Here is a 21,261-nt window from a genome sequence, read left to right as displayed (position 1 = left end):
CATTTAAATTACAACTAATGATGAAATAGTTCATTTAGATTTTAACTTTCATTAAGATTTTAAGATCTGAACCACAAATTGATGATTTGGAAAGCTCATTCAAAGTGAGTAAAGTTAAATGTATTTTATTAAGATATTTAAACTAATGAATTTTGGTTTAGTTCATCTTACAGTTTTATGATAAACTTAACTAGTAATCTTTTATGCTTTCAGATTGTATTAAAAAAGGTTAAGTTATTCTGTAAATAGCTCCACAACAAGTTACTTTAAATTCATGTTACAAAATACTAACCACAATCAAATACATAATAATAAACCACAGTATGCAGTCTACAAATAAAGTCACCTTGTTCTGCCCTCACTATGTGTGAAGCCACCCTTGCAGAGCGAGGCAGACAGTTAACAACAGAAGGTGAAGAAGAATCAGGAAGAGACCAGGTGAAGTTTTGTTTTGGTTGCTTATTTTCTTGCCTTCTCTTCTTTTAATAATACTTTTATAGAACTGCAATGACATGAAATACAAACAAATACATGTATTACAATGTGTGCTGAAATATGTTTCCACTGTAAGCACTTCTTAACTTTTACCCATCCTTTTTAAATGCATGAATTAACAACCATACATGAATTAAACAGGTAAATATTCAAGTAATTCCAAACCAATGAAATAAGCATGTACAGTATATAAACCATATGAAATTAACTTAAATATGCAATAAGGGGCACAAGAAATGCAGTAATTTTGTACAGAATGTACACAGTAAAACATGTTTTTCTGAACTGCATTAACATTATATGTAATCTAATTGACATGAATCAAAAATACTCCAATGCTAATAATATGCACAAGTTTCTCCCGGAGTGCACAAATAATTTGCTAGTAAAGGAAACACAGCAATTGCTACCAAATAGCATCTGCATTAGCTCTGAACTGAGTACATACAAGCTAGCACTGACACAAAACAGACTGCCACCTGACTCAAATATTAGCAGTGAACAGAACGCTTCTACCACAAAGTGAAAGCTTATTTATTCTCTGTAAAAGACACTAGCAATCATGCTTTTAAGTTAATGACAAAATAATCGTAAAACTAACTTACAGACATATACTCGCCTAAAATTTATCGACCAGAATGAAAGCGGCACATAACTTCAATTGCGTGGCCAAACAGAATGATAACAGTACATACAGGGCGCCCACAGATGGCACCATTCAACAACTTTAAGAGAAGAACACACCTATGAACACAAAAGTTAATAGAAAGCCGTTCAATTCAGCTAACAATGACATTACAGTTGTAAAAGTCTGTTCACATCAAAGCCTGAGCGCTTACCGCCTGTCTCTCCAGAGTCTCAGTGACTCATTCATGTGGATGATTCTTCTCTGATGGTATCCACGCTGTAACGAACTCCTCTTGCTGCTGCTGCCATGGCGTCCTCTAAGCTCCCAGTACCCAACAAAATTAGTGTCCGCCAATTTAAAGGATCCAGGAAGGCACACCTAATTTATAAATTGGTTCCACCTGGTTTCTCCCACAGAAGTCGGGGTAACAGGCAGTATGACGAGAGAAAGAGAGAGAGAGAACAAGAGAGAATGAGAGAGAGAGAGAGAGAGAGAGAGAGAACAGACATATGTTCAAGGGAGAAGCCAGGAGAGTTTGGGTTCCAGGGGAGCCGGCAGGTGTCTTCTGACCCGGAGAGAGAGTAACCATAGTCCGAGCAGGACCAGGTCCGTCTGCTCCAGGGATTTAAATTCTCCTCTCAAGAGTCCTGGGTCCACACCAGTCCACTTCCAGATTCCTTACTTCAAGTCACATCAAGTCTTTTCCTCCTTTCCTTTTCGTTGTCACTTCTCCTGTCAATCAAACCTCCTTCCAGTCTCCCCTTTGTTTGAGTTTCCCTCCACCACACAGCTCAGGTGGGTCTGATTTCTACCCTTCCCTTCCCCCGCCTTACCAGTGATGTCACCTCCTGCTTCCTGCTACAGAGTGGTGCATTAGAACACACTTCTGTTCTCTGAAGACAACAAAACACAGCTTTCAGTCTGGTGTTTGTCTTCACATCTGGATCCTGTGAAGCCTGATCTGGAGGTTTTTAAGTCTGATGTTCTTGTCAGAAGAAGTGGGTGCTGCTGGTTCAGACACACTGTGTTTCTTCTTCTCATCTGATGCTGAGGTACTGTTTGGTCCAGACGTTGATGATTCACATCTGCGCTGATGATGGGAGAGAGCAGAGGATGATGAGGATCTGTTTGGACATTGATAACACTCCAACTGTTTTGGTGTGTTATAACACTGATTGTCTAGAGTCTTACTTTTTGTACTACTGTTCAGTTTTTGTCTTTTGTGGAAATGTTTGAAACGTCCATGTTTGGTACATTGCGAACCTGTGGCAAGAGATCTGTCTCTGAATCTGCACTGGTTGGGATTCTCTCCAATATGGGTCTGTTGGTGACGCTTGTAAGAGGAAGATGACCAGAATATCTTTGTGCACCTATCACAGGGGTACATCAACTTTGTGTGGTGAACACGGCAATGAGAACGTAAAGCAGACAGGAATCTGTAAGTCTTCCCACACTGGTCACAGTCATATGGTCTTTCTCCAGTGTGGCTGCATTGGTGTTTTTTTAAGTCACTTGCTCTGATAAAAGTCTTCCCACACTGGTCACAGTCATATGGTCTTTCTCCAGTGTGGCTGCATTGGTGTTTTTTTAAGTCACTTGCTCTGATAAAAGTCTTCTCACACTGGTCACATTCATACGGCCTTTCTCCATTGTGGATGCATAGGTGTCTTTTTAAGTCTCTTGCTCTGATATAAGTCTTCCCACACTGCTCACAGCCATACGGTCTTCCTCCTGTGTGGATGAGTTGATGTTTTTTTAAGTAACTTAGTATGAGAAAAGTCTTCCGGCACTGGTTACAGAAATATGGTCTTTTTCCAGTGTGGATGGGTAGATGTTTTTTTAAGCTACCTATTGTGTTGAAAGTCTTCCCACACTGGTCACAGTCATATGGTCTTTCACCAGTGTGAATCCGGAGGTGCACTTTTAAATCACATGCTGTGGTAAAAGTCTTCCCACACTGGTCACAGTTATATGGTTTTTCTCCAGTGTGAATGCGTCGGTGCCTTATTAGGTTACTTGCACAAGTGAATGTCTTCCCACACTGGTCACAGTCATATGGTTTTTCTCCAGTGTGAATGTGTCGGTGCCTTATTAGGTTACTTGCACAAGTGAATGTCTTCCCACACTGGTCACAATCATATGGTCTTTCTTTAGTGTGGATGCGTTGGTGCCTTTTTAAATGACCTGCTGTGGTAAAAGTCTTCCCACACTGGTCACAGTCATATGGTCTTTCTCCAGTGTGGATGCGCAGATGTTCTTTCATCCCACTCATTCTGGTGAAAGTCTTTCCACACTGGTCACAGGTGGGTCTTCCATCCATGTTTGCTGGAATCAGGTGATCTTGGTCTTCCTCCAGATATGACTTTTAAGGTTTCAGTTCAAATCCACCTTTGGCTTCTTTCTACATGAAAACACACAGGAACAGAAGAGGTGGTCACTGAAATGCAATGGAACACAACAGAACAGAACAAACGTATCTGTTTGGAACCAGATTAAGCAGACAGACAAAATCAACTAGTTAGGCAATCGATGAGGCATTTTCAAGACAACCAATATTTGATGGTTTCTCCTTTAAGCTGCAGGAGACTTTCGTCACCAATTTTTCATCAGATCTATAAAACCCCAGTCATAGCCTTGGTATCATGAATCCATAAGTCTTTCTCTGATTACTCACCTGAATCTCTTCCCTCAGGGTGAACAATTTCAAAGTGTCATCCACCATAAACAAACCACTTGTTTACAAAAAGAGCCAGTAGGTAACTCAGGCATCTTCTGAATTTTTTTGCAACGTGCATTGTGGGAAGCGGAGGTTTGTGCCGCTGCCTGGCAGCAGCAGTGCAACCATATGATATTATATAGCTGCAACAAACACGATGTGGAAATGGCTGAAACACAGAAATGGCTGAGAAAGACCAATGTGAAAGACCGCCCGTACAGTTAAGAGGAGGAGCCTATGGTAGCCTGGAGGCACACGGCTCTGAGACATGAAAGTGACTAAATCAATTTGATGTTTACCCTTTTTTTCAAAAATCGTTCTTATTAAAGAATCCGATTTCGATTTAAAATTGATTCATCATGCAGCCCTACATCCCTGTTTCTCCCCCTATTTCCCCCAGCCTTCTCTCTCTCTCTCTTTCTCTTCCTTTACCCTCTTACTTTAACCCCAACTGGTCAAGGCAGACAACCATCCTCCAGGAGGCGGGGTCTGCTCCAGGTTTGTACCGGTTAAAGGTAGTTTTTCCTACTGCAGATCAGGCCTGGTATTCAGTCTCCCACGGACTAGAAACCCTGACCTAGTGCTGCAACAACAAATCAATTAAATTGATCCAAATCAATTCTTCAAAGAGTTGGCAACGAATTTGGCAGTCGATTCGTTGGGTCTTGAGTACGTTAGTAATGAGGCATGGCCGCACTTTGTGTAGTGAAACAGAGGAAAACACAGAGCAGCATGGCAGAGTCTTCGGATACCGAGCCTGATCAGATAAAGGCCCGTTGAACAGCTTTGGGAATACTGACATCTGCTGGTGTGTTACATGTGGACTAGGATCTCTTAGTAGTGATGAGCCAAATTAACTGAGGCTTAGATGTGTGTATCAAGTAAAAGTGGGCGTGTCAAATTAAGCCCACACTCGAGGCCTCGTTTTGCTCAGGTTATGTCATTGGTTCATTCTAGAACCCGACCAATTAATCAGGCCGATTACAGTGTATCAGGAATTAATCAACATCGGCCAATATGTAACTGATTTATTAACTTTTTTGCTGTGGAGATTCTGTTGCTCGCTGCTCCTGTGTGTGTGTGTGTGTGTGTGTGTGTGTGCGTGTGTGTGTGTGTGCTGGCCGGAGAGTTAATGGAACAGTTAAGTGTGTCGGTTTCACTTCCACTCGGACAATGGACGCTATCAGCCCCACACATGCACTATCATAGACCGTTAACCCCCCCCCCACACACACACACACACACACACACACACTCATGTCTGTGCCCTTCCTGTCTACCTCACAATTTTTCTATGGCAGGCCAAATATATCACTATTCGCCACTCCTAAAACGCTTCCAAACACTTGCAAAACGCTGTAAAACATGTCATCCAAACCACCAAAACGCCGTAAAATGCAGCGTACAAATATAAACGCCGTAAAATCCCCTCCACTCAGAGGAGTTTTCAGGCATTAAGCTACGTTAATCTCTTGTACATTAAATGTTTGAGGCTGTTCCACAGTGGTATCAGTCACCTTTTCATCTGGTGAGTCTGTGTGAAAATATGAATGAAAATAGCAGCAGAGCGCATACATAGGCTTTTTCTTACAGCAGGTAAGAAACAGATGCAATCAGCAGCAGGGAGATAAGCGCTGAATGGCCTTGCTTTTATTGCAAGTTTAATTAAGAACAAAGCCATGTGTCTGCATGAGTGTCCACATACATGCACACATACACATACTATAGACATACCCGATGTTTATTGCATACCAGAGTTATTCATACTAAATTTCAGCTCAGGTCATGGTAATACAGCAATGCCTGTCATATTTTCATTTGAACAGCAGACGGCAGTATTCACTGTTACAGTGAGGCCTCCGGTAGTGAACCATTTAATGAAGAGATGAGCTGAAAAGCCTTGGTGATTCATGAGGCTTCATTTGACCATCACTATTTCTTATAATCTCCATTTGAGGTACTGTAAAGCCAGATGAAAGAAATCTATCCAGATTGTGGTTAAACAGGAGTGAAGGTTTGTTGTCTCCAGAAATTCAACTGGTTAGAACGGCATGGTGTGGAGGTGGTGTTCCAGTTAAAGAGCACAGATACAGATGTCCAGTTAATGTTTGATTTATTTGCTGTGGTCTGTAACAACAACATGAAGTAATGTGAGTATAGTAAACACTGCACATCATACAGAAATACAATGACATAACTGAAGTTATAAAGTACTGCACTCAGCGCTCAATCATATCATCTTGTACATACAACAGAAACAAAATCACCCTGCATACACCTCATAAAGCACACAAACAGTATGACCAAACTCACTAGCTTCATCCACACATTAGCTTAAGACAGCACCAGCCCATACACAGTGATCTACACACCAGCCAACAGTTCAACAGTACATTCAATCCAGAACACAGGTCATTAATCTCACCTTTTGGCATACACACACTGCAACAAAACCAGGGTGGTACAGGCAAATGATGAGGAAAGCAACTGAACAGAAACGGTCACTGTGTCAGAGGAAAATTAGCTGTTTTCAGTTGTTTAACATATTAGCATTCAGTGGCACCAGTATGGCAATGGTGCATTTATGGGGCGTAGGACATATGAAATACTTATAGAGAAACATACTATAGAACTTTCAATTCAACTAAACAAGCATAGGAACAATACATAAACAGTGTGGGCTTTCTAACAACGATACATTAATGAAGTAATATTGGTGGTTTATCAAAGTGTCAATAGATCAGTTGTAGTATATCAATAAAGTATTGTGTAGGCCTATGTCTATATTATAAAAGCCAAGTGACCTCTGTGTGCCTGCGTGTATGTGTATCAGCTTTAAAACTGAAAAACTGGACAGATGTAGCCTGTGCCTATTGGAGTACTAATGTACTAATGTATTTTAGGTCAAGGGTCAGACAGGCAGAATCTGCATATTGATAAGACCAATACTTTTGGAGTTATTAGTTTTTTCAAATTCTAATGGGTTTACAGGTGGCCTGCAGACGAGTCCATTCACAGCAGCCAATGGGGGGGGGGGGCTAGATCCGGATCAACAGAAACACTGGAACAGAGTCCGGGACAGGTCCGGCTCTGATCACACACTAACAAGGTCGGTCTGGTTCTTACTCTGGTCCGGTTCCACCCTGCTGGTCAGACCCGGCCTGTTAACTGTCCCTCCAGACCCCCAGACCCCCCCACCCCACCGTAACACAGTGACAGACCTTTCTGCACCAACTCCGATCAGACGGACCTGACTTCAGCAGATCCAAATCTGGACACCAAACACACTAACAAGTTTGCTGTGACCCAGTCCCACTCTGCCAGTCCCCGGTCACACCCGACCCGTTAACATCCCCATCCAACATACTAAACTAAATGAGGGACATTCTGTTTCTTCCTAATCTGCGTGTTACACCACTAAGCTTATACAAACTTTGCCTAACTTGGGACCAACTTCTACAAAAACTCTGCTCCCCATTTTATCAAGTCTACTGCTTCTAGAACCCATGGATTCTCTTGGGTCAACGCACTAGTATACAGTATGTGGCTGCATTTGTGGAGAAACAGTTACATAATATTTGAGACTGAGTAAATTGGGTGGACAATGGGGTGTGCGATATTAATTTTTAATCTTGAATAAAAACATTTTGACAGCGATGGGACTCAGGCGACTCATTCCTTTTGATATGACTTCCCCAGCCTTAGAATCTGAAAACATTCACTCACAGGACTGATAAAGCAAACTGAATCCCATAATAAGGCAGGCATGTGATTTCAGCAAATGGTACTCTGAAAAACGATACAGGCCTTGAGACAGGCTTCTTTTGGACACTCCCCTTTGTTCGATACAGGCTTCAGGGCTTGAGTGTGTTAGAATTAAACAGATGAAGAACATATAAAAACCTAAGCGTGATAAAATCAGAATATAATATGTTATAATCCTAACTATGTTTTGAAATTGGAATGTGATATATTATAGTTATGATGTCTGTTTTCACTGATTAGTTCTGAGTTGTGTGATACATTAATATTAGGAGGTAACAAGCTTAAAGGGGTAGAATGGAAAAATACAGAAAAGGGCCACAGATGTGTTAGCTTAGTTTTTAGGAGTGTGGAATGTTTATGGTTTTATTGTTTTATAAGCCATAAAGAGAAGATGGTAAGATCTGTGAGGTAAGGATCTGCTGCTCCTCCCTCAAAAAGGTTTATTTCTTTGAGTTCTGGAAAAACATCTCGAACTACCCGATCACCAGTATGTGGTGAGTGCAGGATTCTGAGGCACAAAACAGCATTTGCAAATTCAGCGTTCTCATGTGTGGCCATGCAACAGTGGAACACATTACCAACGGAGCTACTAACAATTACAAACTATCACACATTCTCCCACATGGTGAAAAAACAGCTACTCTCAAACCAAACCTGTAGTCATATTATAATGTAACGTAAACATGCTTAGAGTGTGTGAGACAGACTGCAGTGGGACGAAGAGTGAATGGTTGGATGGGAATACATTTTTTATACAGATGGAGTTATAGAAATGCATTTTATATAGCTTTTTGTATGCTTTAGTTTTTATTGTCTGGTTTTTGTTTTTTTTTTAATGATAACATCAGCCTGACCAGGGACTACAGGTGGAAATTAGCACTAGTGCTACAACCTGGCACACCACATCTGTCCTGTTTAAGGTTAATGTATATTGTGCATTGTCTAAATAAACAACTAAAAATTTAAATTTAAAAATAGGATAGGGGGTGAGATTGGAGTGGACAGCTGTGGTGGGGGAGGTACGTGAAGGGATTGGCTGAAGTTAGGAGGAAGAAGGCAACACCCCAAGTAAAGAGTATAAAGAAAAAAGGGAAAGATAACTCTGGGCTCTTGAGGACAGGGAGTCAAAGAGATGGGGGCGATGCCTGGTGACTTCATGTCTGTTGGCAAGCACAAATCTGTGCAAGTTTGATTAATGTTCATTAAATTAATCATTCATTGTTATTCTTAAATCCTGCTCCAGTCTGTTTTACTAACCAATGTAAAAAAAACACGGGGGATAGAGAACTGGAGTCAGATTTGTAAGTAGAATCCCAACAAGTGGCAGACATAACATCACTACTACGTGTTGTGATTGCTTTAGCCCACTAGCTAGTTAGAGGCTATCATCATAATTATAACATTTTCATCCATCTCCGCTTATCAGGCCACCAGACTAACGTCACCTATCATTGACTGGAATGAATCCATCCATCACTAGTTTGATAGACTCTAACTGGAGCTGGCTGAAGATTAGATCTTACTAGTCTGTAACTATAACCAGTCTAGGTAGTGGGTTAGTGCTCACTAACTAAACCTGAAGCCATTGTGTGGATGGAATCATTAGTGACTTGTCTGCAACAGATATTACTTTGGGTTAAATACTGATCTTTGAGAACTGAGTCTTTTGTGTTTATCCAATGAATCGATTAGTTATGAAAATAATCTACAGATTACTTGATTATTTCAATTATTGTTAGTTGCATATGAAGATTCTTTAGTGTTTTTATTTTGCAAGCAAAGGGGAAAAATGCAAAAAAAAAATACAGTTTAAAAAAAAATCAAGATTTGAAAACAAAAATGAAAGTTTTGAAATTTTTAACTTTAAAGAAAAAAATCAATTATGTTCTCATTTTCTTTCATTATAAATCTGGAACTTTTGCTTGCAGGCCAAAATGTTTTGTCATTTTAAAAGTTTTGTTTGCAAGTCCAAAGGTTTTGCACCTCTAAATCTTTTGCAAATCAAAAATATTTGTTTGCAGGTTGAAGTGGTACTTACTTCCAGGTCAAACTCTTGCGAGTAAAAAAGTTTTGTGTGTCAAAATCTTTTGCGAAGCAAAAACTTTTGCTTGTAAGTTCAACTGAATGTGATGGATAGGATCTACACGAGTAGAAGGGGTGGATTTCTATTGGTAGCTTGCTTGGATTGACAGTGTGGCTAGTTCCTAGTCCTCCAAACTGTATTTTTTGTTTGCCTTTTTTTCCTTTGCTTGCATAATAAAAACACAATATAATCTTCATAGTTGCAGCCCAAGTCAGTACGTCACACCCATATCAGCAAAACATAGAAATAATATCTCTATCATATTTAATTCTGATTCGCTGATGCTTAGGTTTTCTGCATATTCCCAACAGTTGACAGCAAACAGGGAGAACAAAAAACTCCAGCCTGGATCAGCCAAAGAAAAGGACTCATTCATTTACTATCAACTACATTCAGTCTGTCAATATCAGTTCAATTCAGCCCAGACACACAGTGAGAATCAGGAAAATGCAGGAAAATCTAAGTCATGACAAATGTGTTTGGTTGAATTTAAACATCAGTGCATGAATGAGCTGCTCTGACCCTCTGTGTGCTTTCATGTTCACCCTGATAACCAGCCACACTAGCAGGGCATCACAGAACAACAACACACATTTCACACACTATCACAAAGGCACGTGCACTCACCAGAATGGGATGTTGGACAGAACTTTGCTCATGGACGTTAGTGCAGCTCACACAGCCCGAATTTCCATCCACTGTAACAGGAGACATCGGAATAAAAAACAGGATCAACATTTAACTTTACTAAACAACCGGAGCATGTTCAAGCAGCGCGAGGACTGAAAAGGAAATCCATCCAAACTCACGTGACCGTCTCCGCTTCACTGCACGAGAGTTAGGAGCTCCGGTACCGGCTAACTATAGCGGAGAGCACCGAGATATCCAGGAGGAAAAAGACTTGGGTAGATTTGAGCTCAAACTGCTCCTAAGTATCAAAAGATGAGAATGTGTGTCCAAACCCACCGACTAACATCGAGTAGAATGAAGTTGGATGAACCCGCTTCACGGCTTGTCTCTGGCTCTAACAACAAAAACAAAGGAGGAGCAAACAGGGCTGGCACTTCCGGGAATGACAACAGCTGCATTCTGATTGGCTGGTCATGTCAGCCTTCTGATTCGTCCATGTAAAGTATATCGTGTCTAAGGTACTGGCTCCATTCGACTCGGCCTTTTTGTGTTTATAATCCGTAGAAGTACCTGGAATCTGGTTTTTAGTATGTGTTCCAAAACGAGTGAAGAGATACTAATATGTGACGTGTAAACACTGCAGACCACTGATTGGTCAGGAAGTTGGCTCAGCATCATTGCGTCATCAATGCGCGACCCGCCATTTTTGAAAACCAGATGTAGAAGTGTACAGTAAATATGGCGGTAGGCTAATCTATCATGACAGCCCACAAAACCACACCGTGGTCGGTCCAGGAGGTTCAGACATTTCTGTCCTTGGTGGACGAGGAAAAGATTCAGCGTGAGTTTGATGGAACAACACGGAAGTTACGCGCACCGTTGCTGTGACGACCAGGTATTCTAAAGTCAACACTGCTATGTTGTTTCTGGTGTAACTATGGAGACGGTCTACACGCGCTGTCTTCAGGAGCTCCCAAAACTTCATATCAGTGATGTTCCTCAGATTGGACCAAGTCCAACACCTCCCAGTAAAGTGGACAGAGGATTCCAACTGGATGTGGATCATATAGACATGATTTGGAAGGGAAGGAAGAACTTTGAACAGGTTGACGTGAACGTTAGCTAACAACTGGAGGACTGGATTATGTGCGTCATCTGGGGTTTGTTCTTCACAACGTTGTGATGTTGTGACATTTCAAACCAGGGCCGGACTGAGACTCATTTTCAGCCCTGGAGTTTCATACCTCTGACCGGCCCACTTTAGATCACGACCGATTATTATTAAAATCATGCAATTATAACCTTACATGTTAGGTCTACACACTGTTCTGCAAAGCCTTGTAATTCAGTGTATTTTCTAAAATATTTCCAATTCAGCGCAAGTAAAGGTTGCTTCACAATGTGGATTTATTTCAAAAGTGAGTGCACATCCACATCTCCTACATTATTATTCCTCACAACACAACAATAACAGAATCTATATTTTTGTTCTTATAAGTGTTAACATTTTTCAAACCTTTAAAATGTTTGAAATGAAATGAAAGTATAAAAACATTAAAAATTAAAAAAAATAATAATAATAAAGCTTACTGCACTTTCTAATAACTATTATTTTTGTATCCTCTGCAACAAAAGATTTCCATCACAACTTACCTGCGGTTTGTTCCATCGATGCTATTGAAAACTTTTGGTATAGTGATATTAGGGGTTTGATGAGGATGATATGAAAAAAATATGTGTATCCTGTGACTGAGGGTGAGCAAAGCAACCAAAGCTAACAACAGACTCCTGTTCATCTGTGTCATTTGTGACTAGTGGTTCAGGGTTGTGCTGCTGCGCTGCTCCTCTGTCATCAGTAGACTCTGCTCTCCCTTTCACTCTTCCTCCAGTTTCTCTAGACTCGCCTGCACCTGGATCACAATAAAAAATAATATCTACAGACATTTTGACTTACTTAACCAATTCAGATCTTTACACTGGCAAAATATGCAGGCTTATTTAATATTACTTTATGCTATTGCCTTTCAATTGTGAGCTTTGTGTATTTACTGTCTCACTTTTAATAATAAAAAATAAAATAGGCCAGTATTATCGTTTGGGTCTAGAAAGTGGTTTTACTGGAACTAATGCTTGTTCACACAGTCTGTTCCAACAGCTCACCGTTTCCTTCCATCCTGACAGGAACAATCCCCTCATCACTACTGGCTCCTGGCTCTGCTTCTGACACTAAATCACATTTTAAAAATGGTCATAATTCTCAGCACAAATCTTCTATTTTGCAAAGCCTTGGTGTCAGTTTCATTCATGTAGTGCTGAATCATGGAGCATCTCAGAGCACCTTTCATACTGAACAGGCCTACACCATACTCTTCATTGTAATCTATTTATTCTAATAATCTTCCCTCTCTCAGTCCTACCTGCCCACTCTGGACTTGTGGACTCATGGCTGGTGTCTGCTACTAGATCTGCTTTCTGAATCTGAGGAGCTACAAGACAAAGTTTCCCACTTACGTGCCGTCGCATCAAACTATTATTTAAATGACATAACGTTATGTTCCACGTCACAATGCCACATAATTCACTGACTCGATAATTAACTAACTTAAAAGGTGGTTTACCTGGTTCATCGTCCTTATTAGTTGTTTCCAACCGGGAGGTCGTTTTTGTGAAAAAGTTGCAGATTTTGTCGCATTTGGCTGCGTTTGCTTCCATAACTTTCCTCTTTTTAATTCTTGCCTTCTCCACACCACCCTTGCTCTTTCTATTATCCATGTTTCAAACAGCAAACACAGCTGACTATCCACAGCCTACAGAGCACAGATCGTATATGCTCCACAGCTACAGTCCAGAGCTACTAACCGTATGCAAGGAGATGTTACGCCAGGTCACGGTGTGTCCGCAAAAAACAGGAAGAAAACAAACAGTTTACTAGTAGAGGGGGTGGGGCCCAGGAACAGCAGCTGCAGATTACGTGGTCAACTCAGTGCTATGACTGAACACCGGCCCCCAAAAAATAAATAAATAAAATATTAAATACATATTTAAAGTGAACTCCAGCCCTCGCGGCCCAAATATTATACCGGCCCACCGGGAATTGTCCCGGTCCTCCCGATTAGCCAGTCCGGGCCTGTTTCAAACACATGCTCTTGTACTGAGTGTACAGTACCGGTACAGTAGTATCTTTGTTTCCAAAATCAGAGATGGTTTTTACTTAATTTCTCTCAATATTTATTTTTTTTTATCCATGACTTTGATTTTAAATGTTCTACCTCAAAATTTCTAAAATATTTCTCATGCTCTGACTGTAAATAAAACATTTCAACCACAACTAACCATCTACTTTCTTCACATCTCACTTAGGAAGAAAAATCTCCCATTAAACTGTCAGGAATATATACATGTTTATATCTGAAATCAGCATAAACAGGACATCTTCCAGCTGTTTGTCTGTTTACTAAATTATTTTGAATACTACAGTAAACCAAACAATGAAAAGATTTATTTTAAATGAAAAGAAAACATTCAAAAAGGAGCAGGATGACAGCTGTAGACATGATGTGTCCCAGTATTTGGATCCAGATCATTTATACACATCAATATAACAATTTAAACCAAATTAACCAATGCAGTGATATTTATCCTAATATAAATCTGTATTATCACATTTGTCACTATTGTTTTGTATCCCAGACCCCTGTTAGAAAACAAACACCTGAATTCAACATGTCCACATACTTTTGTCCATATAGTGTAAATCCCACCCACTGACAGATCCTATTGTAATGACATAATCAACATTAATACTACTTTACCTGTAAATGTCAGAATGTTATGGCTGATCGCTGCTGGAAGAAAAATCTCCAATTAAACTTTATGGAAATATTTATGTTTATGTCTCAAATCATCATGAACAGGACATTTTACAGCTGTAGACATGATGTGTCCCAATATTTATGCACATGATAACACATCAAATCAAGACAAAGTCACATTTCACTGATAACGACTTTTAGGTTTTTCTTCAAATTCACCTTTGACTTCTATCTACATTAAAACAAAAGAAAAAGAAGAGGTGGTCACTGAAATGTAACAGAATAAACACATCTGTTCAGGACCAGATTAAGCAGACAGACTAAATTAACTAGTTAGGTCATCGACAGGACATTTACAAGACAACCAAAATTTGATGGTTTCTCCTTAACAGATGTGTTTCCTGTATGAGACCAGAACAGAACAGATAATAACACAGATATTGAAAGATGTTGAAAAATGTCAGGTTCTCTCCAGTGTTGGCAGATTCTTTAAATAGTTACACAATCACAAAACACTGCAAAAACTTATTTAGTTTGGTCATTGAAAGTAAAGTAAAACCAATTTAAGGTATTATTATTATTATTATTATTATTATTATTATTATCATTAGGGCCTGAGTGCTGAGAACTGGCTGCAAAGGCCCTACTGTACATTAGGGATGTAACGGTACAGGTTATCCATGGTTCCGTACGATCAAAATAAACCATCTATTGTAAATGTGTTTATTTGGGTTAAAGCTAAAAGATAGTCAAGGTTGATTTTGTGAAGAAAAAACTGTCGACATATTGTCAACTTAGTAGCATCAATGCCAATCTCCTCTGTACCATAAGTAGTGGGGGTACCTCCAACTGAGGGGGAATTTTTAATAAAAAAGAAGAAGAAAAAATCATTCAAAAATAATGGAAATTAATACGGACAGCAACTTTATAATGAAATGACCAATTACAGCAGCTTTCATGTAAAAAAAGAATTTAGGCAGTTTGATCTTAGCAGTTATTTCATGGTCTGTGCTTTGATGGTACTTCACCTCCAGTACCAAAATACTCCTTTATGACTCCTTACATCCAATTTAAAAATACAATTAAACAATAATATCATGGAGCTGATGTAAAAAATATTCATTGTGGAAGTTGTTCCAGAATAAAGCTGTTCATTCTAGTGTAAGATGTTATGAAAACAGAAAGTCACAGTTTGACAAAAATAATGAAATAAAATAAAAAAAAGAAAACAAAAAAAACACAACCTGGTGCACATAAGATCTAAAAATGAGCAGGAATTTCACTAAAAAAATCATATATCTGAGTCTATTTTCAGTATAAAAGGAGCAGATTTGATGACAATTTAATGCTTTTTTTCTCAACATACGTGTCTGTAAAAACACTCAGTTTGGATTGTTGATGGAATAAATGAACATAAATGAAATGTACTAGTATGTTCTGACACTTTCTGATGTGAATAAATTGATAATGACAAGTGTAATGTTAGAACTCTGATCAGTATCAGGTGGAGAACACAGGCCGGGATGAGAAATATATGAAATGATGGGTTTGTTTTTATTTTATCAAGAGAAAAAAAAAATTGGATTAGAGAATTAAAGATTAGATAAAACTGGAAATGAGTTTTTTTTTTCTCCATTTAATAATAATTATAATGAATTTTGTAATGAATCCTAATGTTTTTTTCACTGTAAATGTCAATGTAATGTAAATCAGACTCAGATTTGTAATAATTCTTCATTTAAGCAACAAAATATGTTACACAAACTCTGGACATGAATGAATGAATGTATGAACGTGAACATTTTCCCACTGAAAGATGCTGAAGTATCTAGAAACAGATGGAAATAACACTCACAAGCCTTTACGACTAAAATACTGTAATTCCACCAATAAACAGGTGTTATGGATGTAAATGTACAAAGAATAAACTTACAATATTAGAACAAAAATATAATTTTATGAGTAAAGAGTCAAAATTCTTTCCAACTTTCAGCCCAAAAGATGAATTGAATGCAGACGTGGAGCCTATTCCCCAGATATTTCCACCTCTTTATGACTTTTCTCCAAACATTATGTCTTTATTCTGTAAATACGGTCCTTTAAAGTAATGGTCATTTTCAGCCTAAAGCCATAATCCTCTCACTTTGTAAAAATGCTGATAGATGAGTTATTGTGAAGGTGTCGTCTCCGTTAATGATTTCTTCAAACATCTTCTTCCCTGAAACTATTGGTCGAATTCATTTAAATTTGATCTGGATCTTCTTTGGGACAATGTTTACAAAGTTTGTTCACAGTTTCAAAATAAAGATTTTTAAAATATTCTAAATGTTCCTTTCCTTCTAATGGTCCATATTTTGATGGTTTCTAACATGTAAATGGTTCCAGATATCAGTCTAGTTCCTACTGATCACCGATAGAAGTCATATCTGGACTGTGATTGGATGAGTTGAGTTCTCCTCCAGTCAAAGTCCCGCCCACTTCTATAGTTAGATTGATGTGCATCCAGACCACAGGACTGGAACATAGAGACAGAACCTGACAACCTCACACATTCAACTGGGGATTGATTCTGGATAGTCCAGTTCCACTGTATTAACAAGAAATCACATATTCACAATCATTTCATGACAAGAGGAAAAATACTTTAGTCCAACATTATGGGCAGCAGTGTTCTAGCATCTGAACCTCTAAGTAATGACCACTGCAACTGAAAAATAGAACAAAACAATCAACAGGAACTAAATAAGCAACAGGAAGAAAAATATAATGAAATAATCACCAAAATTTAAAAAATTAACAAAATAATCAACAGAAAAGAAGAAAAATGAAAACACGGGACAAATAATTCATCGTAATTAAGTAAATACTAAGAATTAAGGAAAATTAATAAAATAAGCAACAAAAATAAATAAAATAATTGTCATAATATAGTAAAATGAAAAATAGTAAAACAATAAAATGGAAATATGGAAAAAAGGACAAAGTAACAAATGAAGAAAATGAAACAAAAGAAGCAAAAGAAAAAAATGAACAAAAATGGGAAAATACCACCAGTTTTCCGAATGTTTTTAATATTCTCAAAAAATTTGAAAGATTTTCAGGATACAAGTTAAACCTTGAAAAAAGTGAGTTATTTCCAGTTAATGCTGCAGCTTGTAATTATCCACCTGACTCTCTCCCTTTCAATACAACCAACCAGTTTCATTATTTGGGCATCACTGTTACTCAAAAGTATTTTGATCTTTTTTCTGTTAATTTTCAAGCTCTACTAGATCAGACGAAGTCCACCCGACTGGTCCTCTCTTCCTTTATCTGTTGCTGCTCGTATAAATTCTATCCAAATGAATATTTTACCTAAATTTACCTGTCTTTTCCAATGTTCACCAGTTTTGATCCCCAAAAATTTTTCAATAAATTAAACGGCATCTTATCAGCTTTTATTTGGAATATTAAGCCACCACTGCTTTCATGGACTGTGCTGCAACAGCCTAAAAGGTTGGGAGGAATGGCTGCTCCAAATTTTATCTATTCTTATTGGGCTGCAATAACTCCACTGGCTTTATGAAGATCCGGGAGCTGATGCACCATCATGGTTACAACTGGAGGCAGTATCTTGTCACCCATCCTCTCTTTCAGCTCTAGTTTTTTTCAAATCAGGTCCTCCATCTGATTATACTCAGAACATTATTGTAAAATGTACTGTTAAAATTTGGATTCAGTTCAAGCATCATTTTAATTGGACATCAATTTCTCTAAAAGCACCTAACCAATCAAACCATCTGTTAAAACCAGCTCTATTGGACAAAGCCTATTCTGTTTGGGAGGACAGGGGGATTGAGACATTTGCTGACCTCTGTGACAATGGCATTTTCATGTCTTTCACCAAGCTTATTGATAAATATCAGATCCAAAACAGAGACTTTTTCAGCTACTTACAGATTCGTGACAGAATGTCCAAAATGACACCTCAATTTCCTAATGCTCCGGGAATAATCCATGTGACTCAATTTTAGAACGTCCCCAAGCACCGAAGGAAATCATTTCAACTCTATATAATAATTTTTTAAACAATCAAAATTCATTTTCCTCAGTTTTAAAAGGAGAATGGGAAACTGAGTTAAATTTTACAATTTGTGGCAGTCTTTGGCTTAGCATTTTAAAGAAGATTCACCCATCTTCCGTCTGTGCTAAGCAGTCATTTATGCAGTGTAAAATTTTACATCGCTGTTTTTGGACCAATCAAAAGATGGCAAAGATTTTCTCTGATGTAAATCCAAACTGTAACCGGTGTGGTGCTGCTCCTGCTAATCATGTTCATATGTTTTGGTCTTGCTCAAAACTTAATACTCTTTGGAATAATATTTTTGCTTTGATTAGCACTGTTTTGGGTAAATCAGTGCAACCTTGCCCCCTACTGGCCATTTTTGAAGTTTCCTCTCCTGCGCTGGAATTATCCAAAGCCCACGGTGACTCGATAGCTTTTTGTCACTATTAGCCCGTCGTATGATTCTGTTTAAGTGGAAGGAACTTCTGCCACCCAGTTTTGTGCAATTGGTACATGATTTACTTTTCTTTTTAAAGTTGGAAAAGATTAAGTTTTCTGTTCGTGGACAAATTAATTTGTTTTATCAACAATGGAATCCTTTTTTCTCTGCTGTCCTGCTGTCTCCTATGTCCTTGTTATGGAGAGATGTGTTGTTGGTTTGCATTGTATTGACTCTTGATCAGCCCTGAGTATTGTGAAGAGGAGTTGATAACGTTATTTATCTTGTTAGGGTTTTTTTTGTTGTTGTGTTTTTTGTTTTTTTTCTCTTATTTTTGGGGGGTTTTGGTAGGTTTGTTGTATAATTTGTTTGTATATGTTGTGTCTGTGTGGTTCCCTATGTAATGGGTGCATGTTTGTGTAAATGTATAATTTGAAATAATAATTTTTTAAAAAAGGGAAAATATAAAAGAATCAAATGAACAAAATAATGAACATAAATGACGAAAAATGTAAGAAATGAAACCTCAAAACTGACAAAAATTAACAAAATAATTGCCAAAGTGAACTTAAAAGGAATAAAGAAAACTCAAAATGATCAGAAAAATCAACAAAATAAAGAACACAAATAAAGAAAAATGAAAACACTGGACAAATAATTCAACATATTGATGGAAATAAAAAGTTAATGAAACAAGCATCAGAAATAAACAAAATAATTGTTGTTGAATTCAGGCTGATTTATTACCTCCACCAAGGAGGTTATATTTTTCGGTGTTGGTTTGTTTGTCTGTCTGTTTGTGTGCAAGATAACTCAAAAAGTTCTCGACGGATTTGGATGAAAATTTCAGGAAATGTTGATACTGGCACAAGGAACAAATGATTAAATTTTGGTGGTGATCGGGGGTGTGGGGTGGGAGGGCCCACGGGGGGGCCCCACTGATTGGCCTTGGCGGAGGTCTGTGCTCTCCGAGTGCTTCGAGTGTTATTGGTTTTTCTAAATGTTCTGTGCGTTTGTAGATGATCAACTCAGACAGAATTGTGTTAAAATTCAACTGATCTGACTTGAACAATTTCATGTTGTACAAAACACAACTATAAAACACATATACACAACTATAACACAACTATGCTACACAACTACACAACACACCTACACAACTATGAAACACAACTACACAACTATACAACACAAGTACAAAACACATCTACACAACACAACTACAACAATACAACACATCTACACAACTATGCGACATGTCTATGCAACACATCTACACAACTATACAACACATATACACAACTACACAACACATCTGCACAACATCTACATAACTACACAACACATCTGCACAACTATACAACACACTTAAACAACACAACTACACAACACATCTACACAACTATACAACACATATACACAACTACACAACACATCTGCACAACTATACAACACACTTAAACAACACAACTACACAACACATCTACACAACTATACAACACATCTACACAACTACACAACACATCTACACACCACACAAACACACTGAGGATCCAGTCCCCAGTCCAAATCCTCCAAACAGTGGTTCAGTGAATGTGGTTTTGAAGGTGTAGACGTGGATCAGTTTGTCAGAGGAGACTCTGTAGAAGGACACAGATCCAGCAGGACAGTCCACATACACTGATACTGTACCAGAGGAGGAGGAGGAAGAGGAGGAGGACTGAGGGAGGTCTGTGTATTTCTTATTATGCCAGACACCGTATCCACCTTCATAACACCTCAGACTCCAGGACTGATCATTTCTTCCAAACACACAGTCTCTACTGTCTCCTTTCCTTCTGATTCCTCTGTAAGTCACTCCTATCCTAACCCGTCCACTCCACTGGACCTCCCAGTAACAGCGACCAGTCAGACCAGTTGAACACATCAGCTGAGGCCAGTAGTCAAACCTGTCCTGATGATCAGGATATGACTGAACCTCGTTCACTTGTTCCATCTTCTTGTTGTTTTCAGACAGTTTGAGTTTTTTGTTCACTGTGTTTGGATCCAGGGTGAGTTCACAGAAATCTGATGGACAGAAGAAAACACAAAACAGCTGCAGTTATTGATCAGTGATCAGCTTGATTTGATTTGAGGGGAAAGACTAGAGAATGACTTGTTACCTCCGCTGGGAGATATAGTGATCACTTTGCTTTGTGTGTGTGCGTGTTTGTTTGTTTGTACGTTTGTTTGTTAGCAAGATAGCTCAAAAAGTCATGGACGGATTTTCATGAAATTTTCAGGAAATGTTGATACTGGCACAAAGAAGAAATGATTAAATTTTGGTGGTGATCGGGGAGGGCAGATCTCTCTTGGCGGAGGTCTGCGCTCTCCAAGTGTTTTTCTTGTTTGTAATTGTGTCTCTGGTTCACACACTGTTACTGTGACACAAATGACCATATGTTGGATTGGTGATGTGTGTGTTTTATAGCTGTAAGCTAGCTGCTAGCTGTGCAGTCACAAGGAAAGACGCCGCATCAGTGTGAATATAAAACCACAGTTACATAACCTCACCTGGTACCACATTACAAACACTAATACTCAACAAAAGAATAAAAACTGAACACACTAATCAGTCAAATTACTCATCAATCAGTAAAATGAATGAA

The 21,261-nt window shown here is 38.6% G+C and overlaps 3 protein-coding genes and 1 pseudogene across 3 annotated transcripts in view; 1 reads left to right on the top strand and 3 right to left on the bottom strand.

The window, feature by feature from the left end:
- The window catches only part of LOC115436275 (zinc finger protein 664-like), a 1,196,486-nt pseudogene that overhangs the window by 122,538 nt on the left and 1,052,687 nt on the right, over positions 1-21,261 (top strand).
- The window catches only part of LOC115436284 (zinc finger protein 345-like), a 589,760-nt gene that overhangs the window by 503,240 nt on the left and 65,259 nt on the right, over positions 1-21,261 (bottom strand). The window lies entirely within an intron of this gene.
- On the bottom strand, positions 454-10,748 carry LOC115436273 (zinc finger protein 345-like). Its single transcript, XM_030159079.1, has 5 exons — positions 10,688-10,748; positions 10,497-10,609; positions 10,315-10,385; positions 2,410-3,524; positions 454-2,099 (listed from the first exon to the last, which is right to left on the bottom strand). The coding sequence occupies exons 4-5, from the start codon at positions 3,441-3,443 to the stop codon at positions 1,997-1,999; spliced, it is 1,137 nt and encodes a 378-aa protein (XP_030014939.1). The 5' UTR covers positions 3,444-3,524; positions 10,315-10,385; positions 10,497-10,609; positions 10,688-10,748; the 3' UTR covers positions 454-1,996.
- The window catches only part of LOC115435242 (NACHT, LRR and PYD domains-containing protein 4E-like), a 42,261-nt gene continuing 41,138 nt past the window's right edge, over positions 20,139-21,261 (bottom strand). Inside the window, 1 exon segment of the mRNA XM_030157523.1 lies at positions 20,139-20,680. Within this exon segment, the coding sequence (XP_030013383.1) occupies positions 20,139-20,680 (542 nt within the window).

This window comes from Sphaeramia orbicularis, chromosome 16, assembly GCF_902148855.1.
Source record: "Sphaeramia orbicularis chromosome 16, fSphaOr1.1, whole genome shotgun sequence".
In the NCBI taxonomy this organism is placed as follows: Eukaryota; Metazoa; Chordata; class Actinopteri; order Kurtiformes; family Apogonidae; genus Sphaeramia; species Sphaeramia orbicularis.
This window is presented reverse-complemented; position numbering and strand designations above follow the sequence as displayed.

Bases quoted from the DNA above. Each gene is read 5' to 3' on its own strand.
- LOC115436273 (XM_030159079.1), bottom strand. From the start codon at position 3,443: ATGGATGGAAGACCCACCTGTGACCAGTGTGGAAAGACTTTCACCAGA. The intron at 2,100-2,409 runs CAGAGACAGATC...AAGAACATCAGA, and splicing joins AATCCCAACCAGTGCAGATT to CTTAAAAACCTCCAGATCAG.